General features: G+C 50.1%; 1 protein-coding gene across 5 annotated transcripts in view; it reads left to right on the forward strand.

Moving 5' to 3' along the window:
• Positions 1 to 20,010, forward strand: part of SORL1 (sortilin related receptor 1) — a 147,212-nt gene that overhangs the window by 70,435 nt on the left and 56,767 nt on the right. For all 5 annotated transcript variants that reach the window (XM_044258068.1, XM_044258067.1, XM_044258071.1 and 2 more), the window contains exons 13-21: positions 2,744 to 2,922; positions 4,218 to 4,404; positions 8,232 to 8,360; positions 8,850 to 8,935; positions 12,523 to 12,695; positions 13,956 to 14,087; positions 16,152 to 16,243; positions 17,949 to 18,195; positions 18,871 to 19,009. In XM_044258068.1, coding sequence (XP_044114003.1) covers positions 2,744 to 2,922; positions 4,218 to 4,404; positions 8,232 to 8,360; positions 8,850 to 8,935; positions 12,523 to 12,695; positions 13,956 to 14,087; positions 16,152 to 16,243; positions 17,949 to 18,195; positions 18,871 to 19,009 — 1,364 coding nt within the window. The remainder of the gene's footprint in view (positions 1 to 2,743; positions 2,923 to 4,217; positions 4,405 to 8,231; positions 8,361 to 8,849; positions 8,936 to 12,522; positions 12,696 to 13,955; positions 14,088 to 16,151; positions 16,244 to 17,948; positions 18,196 to 18,870; positions 19,010 to 20,010) is intronic.

A 20,010-nucleotide genomic window follows, 5' to 3' on the forward strand; every position in this document is an offset into this window, starting at 1 on the left:
CTCATTTACACTTCTCCTTTCAATGTAATGAAAGTGTTTTGAACCCTGTTTGGGCCAACTACATCATTGGTGCCTTTAGCCTTGTCTGCTTTGCGAATCTGATAGCTTGACTGTCCACGGTGTTACTCATGTCTTCGACTAAGGCATTGAGCTGTGTGGGAAGGAGGTCATCTTTTGGGTTGAAGTCACGCTATCTGTTAACAATCAGCACGCTTGGGGTTTGTTTCACCAGCAGTGAATTTTATCTAGCTGTGTGGCCCGCAGAGATCCTTATGAAAAAAGAATATTTTGTATTATTGCCCTCTTCTTCCAATCGAGGATCACCATGAAAAATGAAAAATGGGATTTGTTTGTTGTGACTCTTGTGTGAAACCTTGGGAGTCCCAACCCTGGCGGACTGCCTTCTGTTCTAAGATCCATCAGATCAGCCATCCTTTTTGTTTGTTTGTTTTTTAAAGATTTTATTTATTTATCTATTTGACAGAGAGATAGCGAGAGCAGAACACAAGCAGGGGGAGTGGGAGATGGAGAAGCGGGCTTCCTGCCAAGCAGAGAGCCCGTTGTGGGGCTCGATCACGGGACCCTGGGATCATGACCTGATTCGAAGGCAGATGCTTAATGACTGGGCCACCCCGGCGCCCGAGCTGAAAACACTTTTTCTTCTTTACGGGAGTAAAGCTACTCTTCCTCCTCTGGGCTTTGAGAGATTTCTGTCTGTCCTCCATGATTCTGTCAGAGATTCTTAGAAGAAACTCCACAGTCATATTTTTAAGTCTTTCCATTCCCTAGAACGTGCTCTCTTTTGTGCTTATTTTCTTTTAATTGTCCCTAGTTTTTTCTTAATTTTTCCCCTATGTTGTCCAGTTTGAAGATCATTCTTCTTGATAAAGACACACCCAAAATAGAAATTGAGTGGTTCTGCCTTTTTTCCCCCTGTTATTACTATTTATACCATTGAGCATCAGAAGGATGATTCTTTCTTGTTCTTTATAGAATTTTTTGCTAATTCTTTGTAGAATTTACCAGACAACCAACGCACCATCCTGCTGACCCACTAATCTACCACTTATTTTTATAATTTGACTCACTTTGAATTTGTTTGGCCACTGTTCCCACAGATCACTTGCTGTAATAATTACAGCTGGAACTAACTATTTATGTCAAGGATGAGGGGTCGACCTAAAATCTCAAATACATGGGAAAGGTGAAGGAAAGAAGTTTCACGTGTCATTAGAGCTAGAACGCTAGGTCCTAAAGGAAGCGCTCCCTGAGTGCTTTCTCAGGCTGAGCATGTCGCCAGGGTTCTGGGTGATGAAGCAAGTGTTAGGCAGGTTTCCCCCGCCTCCTCCTCCTCCTCCTCCTCCTCCCCTTCAATACAAAAGATAATATAAAATCAGCACAGTTTTTCAGTGCTGGTTTTTTTTTTCAAGAGCTTGCTTTCTCGTTCCGAGGTAGTCTTCCTTGGAGACTTTTCTCTGCACATATTTTTCCCTCCAACTTAAAAATCTGTCAGGCCGTAGGGAAAGGTGGAAGAATTGTGTAAAGAACACTCAGCATACGTTCGCTCAGAATCAACGGTTAACATTCTGCCAGCCTGCTTTCCTTCTGTCAGTTACGTGTTCGTCCTGTCTGCCTGTCTTTCCATCTGCCTGTCCTTCTTCGCTGTGTCACAGGAAAGCAAGTTGGAGCCGTCACGCCCCTTCACAGATAAATACTGAAAGCATGTATCTCCAATAAATAAGGGCATTTTCCTCTGCAATCTGAATGCCGTGATCACACCTAATAATGGGAGCTCAGTCTCCCTTATCCACTATATTTATGTGTATGTACTGACCGCGGCCCTCCCCCCCACCACGCCGTGCCCAGTCCAGGGTTCAGTCAAGGCTGACACACTGCCTGTGGCCATTAACACCTCTTCAGTCTCTGTAACAAGACTCCTGCCTTCTTTTGTTGGTTTGTTAAACTTTTTCATGGCCTCACTTTGGCTTTGGAAGAATCCAGACCAGTCACCACGTAGCATGTTGCCATGCTGGACGTGTCCGGTGGTACAGGCTAGCAGGTAGCTGATGTGGTATTCGCAGTGTTTTATCCAGGAGGCCTGTAATGTCAGGTTGTCCCATGGTCTGTGGTGCTGCGTCTGGTGAAGGCTCTGGCTCTGGTCTGCTGTGGAATTGCATTTCCCCACTGGTAGTGAGTGATTCCTCTGGGGGTCGGTAGCTTTAGACCATGTGAGCACCCTGGTCCCCAGCCCTCTTTCCCCACCGTGGCCTTAGCGTCCAGTGGTCGTGTGGCCTGGCTCGGTTATGAGAGCGTGGGGGATGGGATGGTCGTTTTTCTCATGCTGTCATTGTTTCCAGCGTAGATTGGGCATTGTGTTGTAATGTAAGGAAAACATTTCCCTCCTTCCCTTCTCTGTCCCTTTTAGGATCATTCAGAGACCCGTACCCTATTTTTACTTAGCTCAAAATCTGTTCCCATCATTTTTCTTTCTATGTTCAAATTGTCCCAAACTGACCGGCTGGAGAACCCATCGAGCTGGCTGCTCTGTCCTTGTGCACTGACCCCATTAGTCCCCGAGCACTTCCTTGCTTTCTGCCTCAGCGCTGAACGTTCCCTGCTTCAGCCCTTTCTCCAGGGAGCCCCACCAACGCCCCACCCCACCCTCCCCAGTGAATCTTACCTGGGAACCAAGCCCTTGCCCTAGAGACTAATTGCAAGGATCCTCTTCCTCATCTGTGGACAGATACAGCACCAACGAAGGGGAGACCTGGAAAACGTTCATCTTCTCCGAGAGGCCGGTGTTCGTGTACGGGCTCCTCACGGAACCCGGCGAGAAGAGCACAGTCTTCACCATCTTCGGCTCCAACAAGGAGAACGTCCACAGCTGGCTGATCCTCCAGGTCAACGCCACGGATGCCTTGGGTAAGCCACTGCCTCCTTGGCCTTTTCGTGGAAACATTCGCTGACCCGAGCATCCGCGTAGGCCCTCCGTGCCGCGCGGAGTTTGTAGCTGTGCAAGGAGGAGCACACGTGTACGCCGAGTGACGGGGATGTGTGAAGACAGCGACTCGGGCCATTCTTGGGAGGACGGAGCAGAGGTGCGACTCCGCATCGTCCTTCCTCCCCCGTCCTCCCTGCAGCCCTGCTCTTCCATCCTCCTCCCGCCTGGGTGCTCATCCTTCCAACTGACCAAAGTGGCCCCCTTGCTCCCCGTTCAGTTTCCGCTGGCTGAAATCCTTTCCCTGTTTCAGGATCCAGTGCACCTCCTGCTAATAGTCCCGCCAGGGGACCTTTCCCCTCGTCTCTGGGTCCAGAGCATAAGCCTACACCACACGCCCTGAATTCTGCACTTGTGTGTGTCGCCCTGTTTGCATCATCCCCCGTCAACTAGATGATAAGGTCCTCGGAAATAGGAACCTGTCCCGCGTGTGTGTTTTCCACCCGCTGAACAGCCGGGGAGCCTTACAGTCGGGGTTTAGAAAGTCCTCGCTGATGGGAACCGTGACGAGCTGACAGCTTTGCACCGGTTCAGGCAGCCTGTCATCCGTGGGAAGACACGCCTGTAAAGAAGACAGGGAGTACCACTGTAGACATAGGCATACTTTGGAATTCCCGTGGGAACCACTCTACCTAAATTCCAAGTGAACGCGGGTAGGCTGAGGGGTCATCCAGGCTGTTTCACCATTTCTCAGCCTCCTTCCATGAAGACTCTGTACCTTCCAAATAGTGACAGCAAATTGTCTTTTGCTCTCTCAGGTCATTGCTTCCAGGCGTGCCCACCCTGCCCCCCGCCCCCCAATCCCTCCAGAGCTGGGCGGGGAACCATACTCCCGAAGGACACCATCTGTCTCTCCAGGACCCAGCCTGACCCTAACTCCCTGGGGGACAGGCCTCCCGATACATACTTCTGGAGGCAACTGCAGAATCTGCTAAAATATTTCAGAAGTTTAGATGGTGCCAGACTGGGGCTTGCTTCTTCCTAGCTTTCTCAGAAGAGCATCTGTGTTTCAGGAGGCACCGTGTCCATTGGCGTGGGTGCCTCCCGGCCTCAGAGCAAGCCGATTCGAGGCCTGGGATGGCGCCAGAGGCCCGTGGGCCTGCTGAGCAGTGGGATGCACTGGATGTGGGGTCTCGCGGCCAGGGGGCTGGGGAGAACGGGAAAGCCCGAGCGCGTAGGTCTCCCTCAAAGGCTTCCTGCTGCGTCTCCTTTTCCCCAGGGGTTCCCTGCACAGAGAACGACTACAAGCTCTGGTCGCCATCGGATGAGCGGGGCAACGAGTGTTTGCTAGGACACAAGACCGTTTTCAAGCGGAGAACTCCCCACGCCACGTGCTTTCACGGAGAAGACTTCGACCGGCCCGTGGTCATATCCAACTGCTCTTGCACGCGGGAGGACTATGAATGGTTGGTTCTTCTTTGCTGCCCCGGGCTTGGGTTGTGACTTCCTCAGCCAGCAGTGTGGTCCGCCAGGCTAGGCGGTCCCTTCCCCTGAGCAAAAGAAGGCAGATCATAGGAAATCAGCATTTATGAAGCATTTTTTTTTTTTAATGTGCTAGGCACTTTCTGCCTAGTTTATTCCATTTCGTTCTTACAGCTACGAAATGAGGGAGAGGGGTCACCCCTGGGGAAACTGTGGTAGCTGATTTGGGAAGAGATCACCCTAGGATGTATTCCTAGGAGGGCAGCTTCAACATTCCACTGTAGATCACTCCTTTTCCTTAGGGGCCCTATTCTGCAAAATTCCACTGTAGATCACTCCTTTTCCTCAGAGGCCCTATTCTGCAGAAGCGAGGGGATGTCAGAACATACGTATTTGTATATCCCTCCGTCCTGAAGCAGGGTACCCAAGCACGGTTGAGAAAGGAGAAAGCAGAAGAAGCTGCAGGTGCACAAATAACATGGCCAGAGGGCGAAAGCTGTCGGCGCCTTGGAGGAGGAATGGGTGTTTTTATTGTGGTCATCGGCAGGAAGGAGGAGACTGATGTGTTGCAGGCAAATTGGGAGGTTTGGGCGGCGGCGGGGGGGTGCAGCACTGTTTGAGGTGGGCCTTAAGGAAGCACCTGGATCTGTGGACAGGGGCAGTCTGAGATGCGGCAGCCGTGGGGAGGGGTGGAGGTGGGGAAGTCATTGGCCGTTTGGCTCGGATGCCTTGGAGGTACAAAGTGAGGTCAGGGAGTGGAGCTGAGGCGGATCCGGAAGCGTGGAGACGGAAAGGGTACCCGCCTTATTCTGTAAGCAGGCAGGGGTCTTTGAAGGCTTTTGAGGAGAGTCGGTGATCAGAACAGAGCTTAGCTTTACAAGGCAATTCTAGCCCGAAAGCATGTAGGGTCTCGGAGCCCTGAGGCAGGACTTTGAGTCTCTAATCCGCATGCGATCACCCCAGGCGAGGCAGGGCCCTTGGTAGAGCCTGGGTATCAGCTAACCTAAGCACGGGACTCATTTCTCAGTAGTTGCCAAGGCACAAGAAAACTGGTTTGCTTTGGGAAAGCCACCCTTATCTTGGGGAAAGCCAGAAGCCTCTGAGTATGTTCTGGTCCAGAGCTTGGACCAGGGCCTTGGCTTTGGAGGCCCTATGATCGCTGTGAGACTGCTTGTGGTAGCACGGAACCAGCCAGAGGTGGTGAATGGGGCCATGGCTATGGCCCCATAAAGCTTTCTTTGCGAGAACAGCCAGCCGGGTTTGCCAGCTCCTGCCCTAGACCAGTGCCTCTGAAACCTGAGTGTGCGTGTGCAACACCTGGGCTCTCCTGAAAATGCCAGCTCTGAGTCTCTCGTACTGGGGGTCTGTAGCTCTGCCAGGCTCCGGCTGATCCTGATGCTGCTTGTCTGTAAACCCATCCTTTGAACAGCGGGGTTTTAGATGCTACAAGATATGCATTGCCTTTGGAAGCTCTGTGGTTCCAAAATTAAAGCATAGACCCTTCCACTGCAAAACCACGGAGCTGTTTGATGTCCCCAGAGGTGTCAGTCGAGTGGCCTTCTTGCCCTGTGCTGCCTTCCGCTCTCCCTTTGATACTTTCAAATTGTAATTCTAATCAGAGCGCTTTTGCGGGCCGATGCCCCCTGACTGCTGAGGCCCTTGATGGAAGAAATCACAGTGCGTTCTCTGCCTTCCCTCTCGTACCCCATTAACTACTTCAAAACAAAATGAAGTAAAAAAACATGCGAGAAAATCTAACAACTCTTTGGGTTTTTTCTTAATGACCACTACTGTGGTTTTTCTCTGAAATTGGCCCCTCTTCTACCAAAACATCAACAAACCAAAACCAGAGGCTGGTGTGCCTTCCTGGTAAACCAGCCTGGCTCCCACTGGCCTGCAGGCTCGCCCCAGCAACCTCACGGAAACCCACTAGGTGCCTGGTCTTCTAGACCAGGAAAACCAGCTGCCCTTGCCCCTCACAGAGTTGGGCTTTAGGCCCAATGAGATGGCGAGGGTGATGAACTGAGGCCTGTGTTTGTGCAGTTGCTAGAAAGAAGCTGGCTGGACGGTGTGGCTCTTAGAAATGTTTGGTGACCTTGGACTGTGGCAGTGAGGAAGGAGATGGTCTGAAGGTCAACAGCGGAAGTGGGTGGGGGGGATGAGAATGAGGGAGCTTCTAGTCTCTGTGTGTTCAGCTCCTGAGGGACAGCTGCATTGGAAAGTCTGGTTGCTACTGACGGTCCTTTCTGGCCTCTCTGGGAAGCCCAGCTCCTGGCCCATATGTTCCCTGATTTCAGAGGGAGTCTCTTTCAGAAGCCGCCCTTGACCCTCCAGTGAGTGTCTATTCACAGCCTGTTAGGTCATGACCTACAGAATGAGGAAACCTTCCTGAGAACGGGTGCTTTGGCGTTGGAGGCAAATAAGTAATTAGCTAAAGCTCCAGCTGGCCCCCAAAAAGATTTTAAGCAGCCATTCGGTAAAAATTACCCAATTATTGCCTACAGTAATAAAACTCTCCCTTCTGAAAAATTCCTAAAAATTGCTAAATGTGGATTATGACACAATAAACAACCATTTAGCCTTGTACCTGTTGGTCTTTCATGGAGAAGGTGTTCGTTGGACTGAACAGAATAAATGAAGCCTTTTGAATAGAGAACATCAATGTGGAAAATCCCTCTGAATTAGAATCGAAGTTTTGGGCAGGGCTTTGGGAATTAGCTAGGGCAGTTGCTTCATCTTGGGATTGTTGGATGCAGCCCAGAGAAGTCGTGCAGTGAAGGGCAGAGCTGGGACTATATCTCGTCTGCCTGATGGGTGTTTTGGCAGAGATATGTGACCCCCAAATTGTGAAAGTTCTCATGGACCAGAGCACTGTGTCCTGAAGTGCAGGGATACAGAGTGATTTTAGGTAGTACATGGGCATGGTCTTAAATAATGTTGAATCTTTTAATTTAAAAAAGGATTATTCTTTTAAATTTCCTTTTTAATTCTCCGACTCACATCAAGGAGAAAGGATCATGGGTGCTAGTAACTTTTTAAGATTTTCTAATCCCTCTTTTTTAAGGTTTTATTTATTTTAGAGACAGTGAGCATGAGTAGGAAGGGCAGAAAGAGAGGGAGAGGGAGAGAGTCTCCAGCAGACTCTGTGCTGAGCAGGGAGCCTGATACGCGGCTCTATCCCAGGACCCTGAGATCATGACCTGAACCAAAACCAAAAGTCAGATGCCTAACTGGCTACACAACCCAGGGGCCCTCATTTCCTAATCCCTACATTTCTTTTTTAATTTTAAAAAATATTTTATTAATTTATTTGACAGAGAGAGTGAGAGAGCATAAGCAGGGAGAGGGAGAAGGAGAAGCAGGCTCCCCCTGAGCAGGGAGTCCGATACGGGGGCTCGATCCCAGGACCCTGGGATTATGACCTGAGCCGAAGGCAGAGGCTTAACCCACCGGCCACCCAGGCGCCCCCGTTTTCCTAATTTCTCTTAAGAAGGACCGGGCAGACCTAGAGTCTTTGGGTAGGGAATTGGATCCAGCTAAAAAATTTAATATTATTTTGTTTTTTGGTAATAATGATTTTTATTGTTTTTGTCTTATTTTTGGCGAATGATTGTGGTTTTCCAATCATGGTTCAGATATAAAGTTTCTTTTGAAAATGTGTTAATGTAAAAAGGTGAGTGTTCTTTAAAGGGACACATTAAGTAACTGACATTAAAGTTGGGGGTGCTATGGGAGAAGTCATAAGAGTTGGTACTGACATGCCCCAAGTATGTAAACCAATGGCCGTAACGAGCCCCAATTGCTTTTTTAGTGACTTCGGCTTCAAGATGAGTGAAGATTTGTCCTTAGAGGTGTGTGTTCCGGATCCAGAGTTTTCTGGGAAGTCCTACTCTCCTCCCGTGCCTTGTCCTGTGGGCTCTACTTACAGGAGAACAAGAGGGTATGTCTCACAACAGTCGCCGTGGCCAGGGACCAAGGGGTCTGCACTGGGTTTGAGAGCAGAGAGGGCCACTGGGTTCCTTTCCTACTCCCAAGTGCTTAGATTCCAAGCTTGCAGGTCTCAGGGTGCTTGGGCAATATTTGGAATTAAGATGTTTACAAACTCTTGTACCTTCAGTGAGCAAAATGTAAATCTGTGGACTTCTCTGCAGCTTTAGCTGTGTGTTAAGTTACGAACTTCATCAAGGATGTGTCTTCATGGGAGTTTGTTGGAGAGAGAGATGTACACTCTTGCCCAGGACAGCTTCCCAACTGTGTGGGCTGCCCAGTGTAACTCGAAGCAGGACCAATGCAGAATGATTACACGTCATCTTGTCCTATGGGGAAATGAATATTGTCCATGGATAGGAAATAGATTTCCAATTATGGCGACTCAGTGACTATTCCTGGTTGTGTCTGACCTCTTGCTCTTGGGGTGGGGGGGTGACAGCTATCGGAAGATTTCTGGGGACACTTGTAGTGGAGGAGACGTTGAAACAAGACTGGAAGGAGAACTGGTCCCGTGTCCCTTGGCAGGTAAGAGGTGGCTTCTCACCTTTGAGTTCTTGAGATTCTCACTATAGCGTCGTCACAGTCCGACCCAGGTCTAGCCTCTTGGCTCTTCTAACTTAGTGCGGGAAAGACTGGAAATTACAAGCATCGCAGGGCTCCCCCTTCCCCCATGGTATTGAAACCAAATTTATTTAGAGCCTTATGCTTTTGTAGGAATGGAAAGTATTTTTTGAGGGAAGCCCCTTTTGTTCCTTGAAAAGTGTTTATTCTTCGCCTCTCGTATTCGAGGCATGGGCGGGAGGGAGGTGCTTTGGTGATTTACCTCGATCTGTGTGTCAGCGCTGAACATAAAGAGCCTTGTGGCTTCTGGGGGACGTAGCTAAGTGGCCTGTCTTAATTTTTATAGTAATAAGTACAATGAATACTCGAATGGAATTTCACACATCTTAATGTGCTTTTTCCATGTGTTGTCATTTTAATCCTTCTCACTATCTCGTGGAGCAGATCCTGTCCTAAGCTCCATTAAAAAAATAAAAAAATAAAGAAGCATGTTCAGAGGAGAGGGTCAATGCCCCTGTCGAAGGTCACACACCTGGTAAGTGGCAGAGCTCAGATTCAGACTCTCCAGCCTCGTGCTCTTCCTCGGATATCGCCCGAGTCGCCAGGGAGTGTCATTCCCATCCCGTCAGGGAATCATTATGCAAATCATTAGGAAACACTTCTTTGGAGTGAGTGCACCTGCTGTAAAGGGAGAGTGTGGTCCAGACACGCTCTTGAGTTGAGCGAGCGGGGGCAGCACAGGTGGTGCGTGGGGAGGATCTGCGGTCTAGTCTCGAAAGCGTGATACCCTCGCAAACAGTTCATCTCTTAGCGTCTTTCCTTTCTGGCTCTGTTTCGAGTACTTACTCGTGCAGAACCTCGTTATTCCCTGGGAACCCTTCCTCCTGCTCTGACGTCTCGGTGAAGGTGGATGGTCGGCGCACGCTTGCAGCCGTGGCGTCTGATGGAAGAGCCGCCGGCGCCCGCCGGGTGGCGAGAAGCACGTGGTCCTCTGCCGGCGGGGCAGCACGCCCCCCTTGTTCGCTTGCCAGCGTGCCCCAGCGTTTTTCATGCTAAGCTCATTAGCCCTTTAATTTAATCTTCCGTCATTAACAGAGTAATTAACATCCCTCACTGTGGAGACTTCAAAAAAGCACGGTTTCAGCAGATTCCCGCAGATGAGCGGATAATACTCGACTACGCTCCTCATGAGGGCTGTTACTGACGAGGGCTTGGGGTGAGCAGGGTCTGAGGGGTTGCTCGTAAGGGCTGGAGTACAGGCTTTTGTGATAAACATTTCTGGAGATAATTCAGTGAGGGGCAAAACAGTTTGTTTAAAGCCATCTCACCTGGTAGGAGAGCTATTTTCTTTTCTGAGAGGAGAAAAATAGAGCAGGGAACAAAGTAGAAGAATCACATTTGCCATGTAAGGCCACGTCCTAAATGTTTAAAAAAAAAAAAAAAAAGTGGTACAGAAAGCAAGGGTATCCTGCAAAAGGAAAAGGTTTCCTAGAGCTGATGGGAGCCAAAGCCTCTTTGCAAAGAGGAGGTTGTTGGGGCCTCTGGAAGGATTTTTAAAAATGAAGTCATCCTTCCTTTTTGATGACTATAATAACACAGATGTCCAGGCGGTTCTCAGGGAGGGCTGGGATTGGCCAAGAATTCTGTTCTCCTCAGTTGAGTCTTGGACACAGACGTGCATGTCCATGTTCTTCTGTATCTAATCCTAAGGCAGGTCTTTCTGGACCCAGGCTCTGCTGTAAAGGCATCACTTGGTTGGGGGGGAAACGGAAACCACAGAATGGGGTTTGTGGATGTTAGAGGCATGGGAGGCTGGCAGCTGTGAGGGTAACCTCCGTGGCCCTCCGTGGCAGCTTCGACGAGAGTCCTTGGTTTCTGTTAGGTTTCACCTTAACGATCCCCTTCCCTGGGAAGTACGGTGGGAAGCTCTTCTTAAAAACCAGAAGGGAGCGGTTACCACGTGGGGGAGGCTTAGACACTTTCGAAGTGCAGTGAGACCAAAGGGAAAGAAGTACCTTTACTAAAAGTTGTAGGTCCATTTATGATTGCGGTGCATTATCTGTGCGGGAGCCCTTGTAAAGTGGGTAGCTAGCGTGCGCGAACCCCCTGAATGAAGGGAATGAAGGAGTGAGAGAGAAACGGCTACCGGGCCGGCGTGCAGCAGGGGGCTTCGGGTCCCATAAGCAGCCCTCTGTCCACATGGTTAACACAGACACGGATGCAGGTGTGTCGCGCCTCTCCGTTGCCGTGGGGACAGAGTAAGGACTGGGAATGTTTTCCATGCTGTTCCCTAAAGTGGAAGAGAGGGAGCACCATGTCTTCCTGTTACTTGTCTGATATAAGTAACTCTTCTGGGGCACCTGGGTGGCTCAGTTGTTGAGCGTCTGCCTTCAGCTCAGGTCGTGATCCTGGGGTCCTGGGATCGAGCTCCACATCGGGCTCCTTGCTCAGCAGGAAGCCTGCTTCCCCTTTTCCCTCTCCCTCTCTCCCTGCTTGTGCTTGCTCTCTTGCTGTCTCCTTCTGTGAAATAAATAAAATCTTTAAAATAAAGAAAAAGTAAGCCTTCTTAAGCACTCAGAGCCACTATTTCCTGCATCAGCGTTAGTCTCTACATCGCAAGAGGCAGCCTAGTGTAGGGAGTGAAACACAGATTCTGGATCCAGACTGCCTGGGCTCAAGCCTTGGTCCTGCCGCTTACCAGTTGTGTGACCTCGGGTGCGGACACCTCTCTGTTTTCTCATTTGTCAACTGGAGTTCATTGTGGTCCTTCCACGACGCAGTCATCGGTGAAGCGACGCTCGGTGCGGAGTACGGACATTGTGTAGTGTTTGTTAGGAAGAAACAGAACCTTTGAGACGATTCCATTGGAAGCAATTTGTTAAGTATTCAGGAATGAATGTATTATTACTGTGTCGAAACTAGAATAGGTTACGGTAACTGCTCTGTGTCATTGTGAATAATGTTGGATGGGTGAGCTGGCGGATTAGCGACAAGTCTTCTGCGATGAAGGGTCTCTCCTCAACATGATTATGGTGCCATGGGACACCGTCATGGGACGAGGGAGAACAAGCTGAGTGGGGTAATTATTTTGTCATGTGCAACTCTAAAGACCTCCGGGCCAAGCTCAGAAGTGTGGATGTTGGAGCATAACTGGGGCCTCTCAATTTAAAAAAAAAAAAAAATATATATATATATATATGTGTGTGTGTGTGTGTGTGTATTTTTATATTTTTTATTTATATTAAATATTAAATATATTTATATATATTTATATGTGTGTGTGTGTGTGTGTGTGTGTGTATAAAACAAGTAAGACATTTTGCAGAGGAGAAAACAGATTTACAGGAGTCGAAGTAACTTGCCCCTCTAGGTGGAAATGAATTCCATTTTTCACACCTTCTAATCTCGGGTCCTGTGTTCTCCCGCTTGATCTGTGCCGCGTATCCTTGGCTCCGAAGTGTATGGGTGAGCAGAAAAGAGGCCAGACGTGCTAGGACGTCCTCAGCACCTGCTCTGTCCACCCTCTCTCTTGTTTGTCTGTGTCTGTGCAGAGGAGAACGAGTTTATCCTGTATGCCATGCGGAAGTCCATCCACCGCTATGACCTGGCCTCGGGAGCCACAGAGCAGTTGCCTCTCACCGGGCTGCGGGCCGCAGTGGCCCTGGACTTCGACTACGAGCGCAACTGCTTATACTGGTCCGACCTGGCCTTGGACACCATCCAGGTGCGTCAGCCCTCGGTCTGCTCATGGGGTGGTGCCTTGTGACCACCCAATCCTAGGAAGCTTCCTTCCGGACGGCCTCAGGAAATGGATATTAGAAGTTTTAAGTCGTAACTCCTCTCAGGGCCAATGGATGAAACTTTGCTTTTTTCTTCTTCTTTTTTTTTTAAGATTTCATTTATTTATTTGACAGCAAGAGATGGGAACACAAGCAGGGGGAGTGGGAGAGGGAGAAGCTGGCTTCCTGCTGGGCAGGGAGCCGGATGCGAGGCTCGATCCCAGGACTCTGGGATCATGACCTGAGCCGAAGGCAGACGCTTAATGACTGAGCCACCCAGGCGCCTCTTGTGTTTCGGTATTTTCTTGGCCTATCTCTGTCGTTGTAGGAAGAACTGAGGGACCCCCAGCTCTGTCCTCTTGCTTGTAAGCAAGGCCTCCCTTTTCCTGCTGGGGAAATTTGAGGACTAGCAGTACAGGATAACTTGTCACAATCCCACCAGCTGCCTCTGAGGTGTCCTCCTTCCTGAGCCGTGACACAGGCACCCTTGACTATCGGTGATTCCCGTTACGACCCACTTCAGCTGTTCTAAACACAGCCAAGAACCAGGAAGTGAGCTATAACGATCCCTACACAGGCCAGGTAGATAGCCATAGACTCAAGCCCATGCATTTTAAAGGGGAGCCGTTTGATCTGTATTCATTGCCTATTTAATCCTCTTTAGAGAAGCAATTTCAACAGGTTTTATCTGGAGTTCCAACCCAGCGGACATTTCACAGTGCCTGGGTTTTCAGGGGCTGGGCCTGGGTGGGGGCAGGCAACCGTAGAGCATAGCTTGTCCCGGTGACAGCACCTGATGGCCAGGAGCCCCCCCAGGGAGGACAGTCTAGAGGAGCCGATGCAAGAACTTAAAAATAACAGGAGCCTGGTTTCCTTTATTTCAAAAGCAGACAGACTCAGGCTTCTCAGTAATCTGCAACCTCGTTATTGGGATACAGCGTCGTTCAGTAACCAGCGTTCATAACAGTAATGCAGAGTAAAGCCAATGATGAAGTTCTGGGTAGCTCTTCTACTTGAAACAGGAAGCCATGATATATCTTGGAAAAGCTTTTATTAAAAACCAGCTTTGCTCGTGTGGAAAGTTGACCGACAGAAGGCATCTCATGCCTTGTCAGTCACAGTCAGTGGAGTAGCGGGTTGCCGTCCACGGGACTGAGCTGGCACGAGGTTATTCGAGCACTCACTTTCTTTTCTCCCCCCTTTAGCGCCTCTGTTTGAACGGGAGCACAGGGCAAGAGGTGATCATCAATTCTGGCCTGGAAACCGTAGAAGCCTTGGCTTTTGAACCCCTTAGCCAGTTACTTTATTGGGTGGACTCTGGCTTTAAAAAGATCGAGGTAGGTATATCCCATGCTGTCCTTAATGAAGCGAGCGGGGGTTCCGGGGTTACCTGGCCTTTGAGCCAGGTTAGGCACAGGGGGCGGAGCCAGTGTGTCCGACTTCTCTGGAAGTCCTTGGAGAATTCCAGAGGCTGGACCAGCAGAGCCTCCAGCAAGGGAAGAAAAGGGGGATAGTTTCAGAGTTCTTGCTCGTTGTCCTGAGGGTCCCGCATGAGAATAGGATGCCTGAACCCATCAAGCAGAGATTTCATTAAGATGCCCCGAACGGTTCTGTTTTGGCTAGCCGCGACGCGTGCTGGTAACAATGACGGTAATTACATAACACCATAGCTCGAGTGTAGTGCTGTATTATCAGTGCTCTAGTATTATTGGAGTTGATTAGAGTAATTAAGACGATATCATGATCATGATTATGATTATTGATGACAACGAGCACTTACTTTGTGCCAAGCCCGGTGGGAAGCCCTTGGCTTGAATTACTGGATTCAGTGCTCTGATTCTCTCACTTGACTTATCTGCCCCTTAGCGACCCGACGCAGCGTGACAGGAAGACAGGGCCTCTCCAACACCAAAGTCATGGTGTCATGGGCAGACTTGCCTCCCGGAAGGCGCTGCTGAGCCCCTGGGACATTGTGTCCATCCTTCTTTGTACTGACTAGGGGGAGGCGTAGTGTGCGGGTTCCACGTGGGAAGCTCAGTAGAGGCAGGGAGGCACCGTCGGGAGAAGTCGCAAAGACAAACCCCAAAGTCGGGAGCCAGACCGGGGTTCAGTCTTCATTCCGGTAGCTTAATTAAGTGTCTTGGCCAAGTTTCTTATCCCCTGAAGCTTCAGTTCTGCGTCTGTGAGGCATAAGTTCATTGATCCACACCGTGGTTGGACGGAGGCTCTTTCTTGCATGGTGCCTGCCAGGTGTGGTTCGAGGCTGTGAGGATACAGACGTAGGTGAGACACTCAAGTTCCCGTTCGGAGAGAGAGAGGAGATGATAGCAGAGGAGGCAAACCGAGGAAGACCTACCTCCGTCGGTTGTGTCAGCGATGAGTCCTAGAGAGACTCCCACGGGCAGTGTGACCGTGTGACAGTGGAGGGGGGCAGCGTTATACAAGGTGGGCAGGAAGGCCTTCGGGATGTGATATCCGAGCCGAGGACAGTCTGTGTCCCCCTCACAGTGTGGTTGAGGAAAGCGAGTGAAAGACCCCCGGTGCCTGACACGTACCGAGTGCAGTGCTGGTGGTCTTGTTACTCTCGTTTCCTTCCTTCCTTCCTCGAGCCGTGTGTGGTTAGCACTTTGCGAGGTGCTGGAGGGTTGCCGGAGAGCATGCGTGTGCACACGCTCACAGGATACGGCACAGCTACCGTTTGTGTGAAATGGTAAGACGAGTCACCGGCAAGAACTGTAGATGCTCGTTGAGGAAGGCTTGTCAGAAGAGTTAGCCAAGGAGCCGGGCCTGGAGGGGCCTTCTGAAGGAGAGAGGTTCGGAAAGAGAGATGCGATTTGATTACAGAGCAAAGGACAGGCCCGGGAGTGGGTATGGCATGAGCAGAGGGACGAGGAGGGGTATGTCAGGCTTAGAGGGCCATGAGAAGTCCAGCCTCCCCAAAGTTGTAGGGGCTGACGTGGACGAGACCAAGCATGGAGGAGAGAGACTTAGAAGTCCATGGAGATTCTTAATTGGAAGGCTGGGACGTTGAGTGTTTGTTTTGTGGACAGTGTGGAGCCCTTGGTGGCTTTGGAGCATGGAGCAACATAGGTCGGTTCAGTCAGGAATACGTACTGAGTACTTTGTGCAGACCTGTCCTCGTGCCCCCAGAACCGGGGCACGGGCAGCAGCAATGCAGTTGGACCATGTAAGAATTGTCACATGGGCCCCAGGAGGGAACGGCTCATTCTGACTGGAAGTCAGGGCAGGTTTCCCAGGTGAGCCTGCAGGGGAATCTGGCAGCCGGAGAGGCGCGTGTCCGGAGGTGGCAGCCCAGCAGGAAACCGCGAGGTGGGCTTTCAAGGAGCTCAGATCCATCCTGGGCTCCCCTCCGGCCCCTCCCCCCACCTTTTTTTTGTCAGGTAGCCAATCCAGACGGTGACTTCCGGCTCACGATCATCAGTGCCTCCGTGCTCGACCGGCCCAGGGCTCTTGTCCTCCTGCCCCAAGACGGGTGAGTGTGACCCCAGAGGACATCAGCATGTGGCCGATATCGCAACAGACAGATGCTCGTGGGAAGGCAGACTGTCGGACACAGGCTTGTTCTCTGATGATGGCAGTTGAAATAGTCTGGTTCAAAGTCTTGAAACTAGAGCTCAGTCACGTTGTCGGTTAACTCCATTCCCTTTTTGGTAGCAAGCCTCAGAGTCTCCACATGTACACGTCTCACATCTAGGGGGTGTTTCTCCTACGAAAGGTGTTATTGAAAGTCTCTCCACAGATGTAGCGTAGTCGGGCCTGGTTGGATAGTGTAAGGATTCTGTATCTCGAGTTTGGCACACGATGCAAACATATGATCCCTTCCATCTCTTCCCTGCCTGCACCCCCCACCCCCTGCCCACCCCAGCTTGGGTGGGTTTTCTTTCTTTTTTTTTTTTTTAAAGATTTTATTTATTTATTTGACAGACAGAGATCACAAGTAGGCAGAGAGGCAGAGGGAGAAAGCAGACTCCCTGCAGAGCAGAGAGCCCGATGTGGGGCTCGATCCCAGGACCCTGAGATCATGACCTGAGCCGAAGGCAGTGGCTTAACCCGCTGAGCCACCCAGGCGCCCCTTGGGTGGGTTTTCTTACTAGCGATTTATATGCACCTGGGAAATGCAAAGGTGCTCTTTATTAAGTTCTTAACCGAAGGAAACATAGCTGAAAGGAAATTCAGAGTTAGGCTTTCTATCCTTCTAGTATTTATGATAGAGAATTAGATCTTTTTAAAATTTTTTAAATTTATTTTTTATTTTTTTCAAAAGATTATTTATTTATTTATTTGACAGACAGAGATCACAAGCAGGCAGAGAGAGAGAGAAGCAGGCTCCCTGCCGAGCAGAAGACCCGATTCGGGGCTCATTCCCAGGACCCTGAGATCATGACCTGAGGCGAGGGCAGAGGCATTAACCCACTGAGCCACCCAGGCACCCCTAGATCTTTTTTTAAAGAGAAAAAATATATATGTGCTTCATTAAGAATTACAAGAGAACAGAAGTTTATGAAATGAAAAACCTTTTTTCCCTTCTTTTTTACTCTGAATCCTTCTCCCTCACACTTCCTTGGGGTAATCTTGGTTAGTAGTTTCTTGTGTATCATTCAGAATTCTTTTTTACCCACGTGCAAGCACATAGCCTTAATACACAGGAACACACACATATACACACACACACACTCAGGCATCAAATAGAAATGTAAATAAGGACTGTTCTGCTTGTTTTCAAAACATTTAACGTGGGTTGAAGATGACCTTTTTGTGTGAGCAAACCTGGAAACATGGAGATTTTCAGGCATCAAAATACTCTTTTGTATGTACCATTGTGTTTCATTTTCTCTGTAGATTAACATGTTGGTGTGTATACACATATATCCGCCTTAAAGTGTGTGTGTTTTTAAAGACACATAACACCAGTGTCATTTTTTTGCTGGTGTGAACAGTGCTTCGATGAATGTCATGGTACGTTGTCTTGACATAACCTGATTACATCTGTGGATAAATTCCGGCAGAGGAATTTCTGGATCTAGAAGTTTGGTGGTGTTAAGTATTAGAATTACCGCTTGCAATAATCATACTGCTGACCTAACTGGCTATACGGTTCTAGAGGCTTCTTACCTCCTGGGGTAGCATTTGACTCCCTAGGTCGGATGTGATGTGTGTTCTTCTCCTGTTTTGACCAGGGTGATGTTCTGGACTGACTGGGGAGACCTGAAGCCGGGAATCTATCGGAGCAACATGGATGGCTCGGCTGTCCATCGTCTTGTGTCAGAGGATGTGAAGTGGCCCAATGGCATCTCTGTGGATGACCAGTGGGTCTACTGGACAGACGCCTACCTGGACTGCATCGAGCGGATCACTTTTGACGGCCAGCAGCGCTCCATCATCCTGGACAACCTCCCGCACCCCTACGCCATTGCTGTCTTTAAGGTGGGGCCTCCTTTGCTCCCAGCTCCGGGCAGTCGGGTAGAGTGGGGGAAGAGCTGCCCGTGGGTTTTTGCAGAGCTGCTTGATTCTAGCAGTCTGACTGATTCTAGAAAATCAGCTCCCTTCTGCCTTTGAGGCTGTTGCCTTTAGCTCATCTGGATGGATGTCAGACAGAGTTGGCAGGCATCGGGCGACTCACTGTTCCCGGTTCAGAAGGTTAAAAGTTGAGGTTGTTTCATAGAAAAATCCCCATTTGCCCCTGAGTGCTGGCAGTTTGGGCTCAGTGGCCTTATCTCTTGCTCAGCTCGTGTCCTGATGGGCTCCGATGGGCTCCGTCCCGCTCGTGTGGCCTGCCACTGCTGCTTTGACTCTAGAGAACAGAATGGTTGGTTTTTCCTGCCATTGGGAAGCAGATTTCGAACTGAAGGGTTGGGCTGTGGTCAAGCTCTATGCTGCTTAGATAGTTTCTGTCGGGCCGTCCGGGCCGCTCCTTCATCGTGGCTCTTGGGTGAGGTCTGGAATAATCCACCGTCTTGCATTTTGGTGAAAATCTCCGCCGGGCTGATCACTCACCACTGCGTGTTAGGTGTCCTCTATAGGGGGGAGCCCTTGTTCGTTCTGAGGGCCCAGGATCAGAGACCCAGGAGCTGGACTGATGAGCAAGGGTTTTCTTTCTAGAATGAGATCTACTGGGATGACTGGTCGCAGCTCAGCATCTTCCGAGCTTCCAAATACAGCGGCTCCCAGATGGCGGTTCTTGCGAGTCAGCTCACGGGGCTGATGGACATGAAGATTTTCTACAAGGGCAAGACCACTGGTAAGGCCGCATTGCCAGCGCTATCTCCCTCGCGTGCTGGTCTCCGGGAAGGGGCTGGGTGTGGGCAATCTCCGCTCAGGCGGGAGCTGGCAGCCTGCGTCTTTCTTGTCACGACAACATGCCCATTATTTAATTTCTGCCTAATGACATCTTAATTTCTTTTCTAATGGTACACAAACAGCTGGAAGACAGCATGTTTTCGCCTGCCTAGAGTGTGATCCTTGGTGGGTAATTACACCCTCCTCCTGCCTTTGGCCCCTGACTGATTGGTGGCGTAGCTTCTGCAGCTGGAGAGGCCCAGCATGCGCTCACTCCCCATTTGGCAACCGCACAGGGAGCCGTGCTGTGCTGAGTCTGATGCCAGTTGCTGCCTCCCAACGGGAGTTCCGTCATGTCCTCTGCGTGCCCCGATGGCCTGTTGCTCACTGAGCACCTACCTCCCTTCTAATACGAGGTGTCGTCATAGGACGCATGGATGCACCTGTCCCCGCCTGAAACTCTCTTAAACCACACAAAGGAGATGGGTCTTTTTTTTTCCCCCCCTTCTCAACAGTTTGGCCACTGCCTAGCACTGAGTAGGGCTCAGCATTTGTTGAAAGAGGTCATGAAAAGGGACCGGTTGCCAGCGGGTGCAGACAGGAGCTATCTTAAAGCTTGCTGGGTGAGGCTTCAAGAGCTTCTCCAAGCCTTGTGACCTGCTCGCTGGTCCTGGAGACCAAGACTGTGCCACAGAAAGCCTCCTGCGTCACTTCCTGCCCTCTCCCTCCGTGTGCTCCCTGCACCGTTGGCTCTATAAGACAGAGAGCAGGATGGTCTGGGAAGAGTAGTCCCTTTAAGAGGCACCCTGTTTATCGCAGTGGGATTAAATAGCATCCTGGGGTCGGCTGATTCGCCTTTACTGACTGACCAGCTGCTGGGTTTCCTGTTTGGCACTAGAATGTTGATGTTGTTTTGTGGGTTTTGGCCGGCGCTCTGCTAGGAGAAGATTGACAAAGGGAGAG

Source organism: Neovison vison, chromosome 7, assembly GCF_020171115.1.
Source record: "Neovison vison isolate M4711 chromosome 7, ASM_NN_V1, whole genome shotgun sequence".
Classification (NCBI taxonomy): Eukaryota; Metazoa; Chordata; class Mammalia; order Carnivora; family Mustelidae; genus Neogale; species Neogale vison.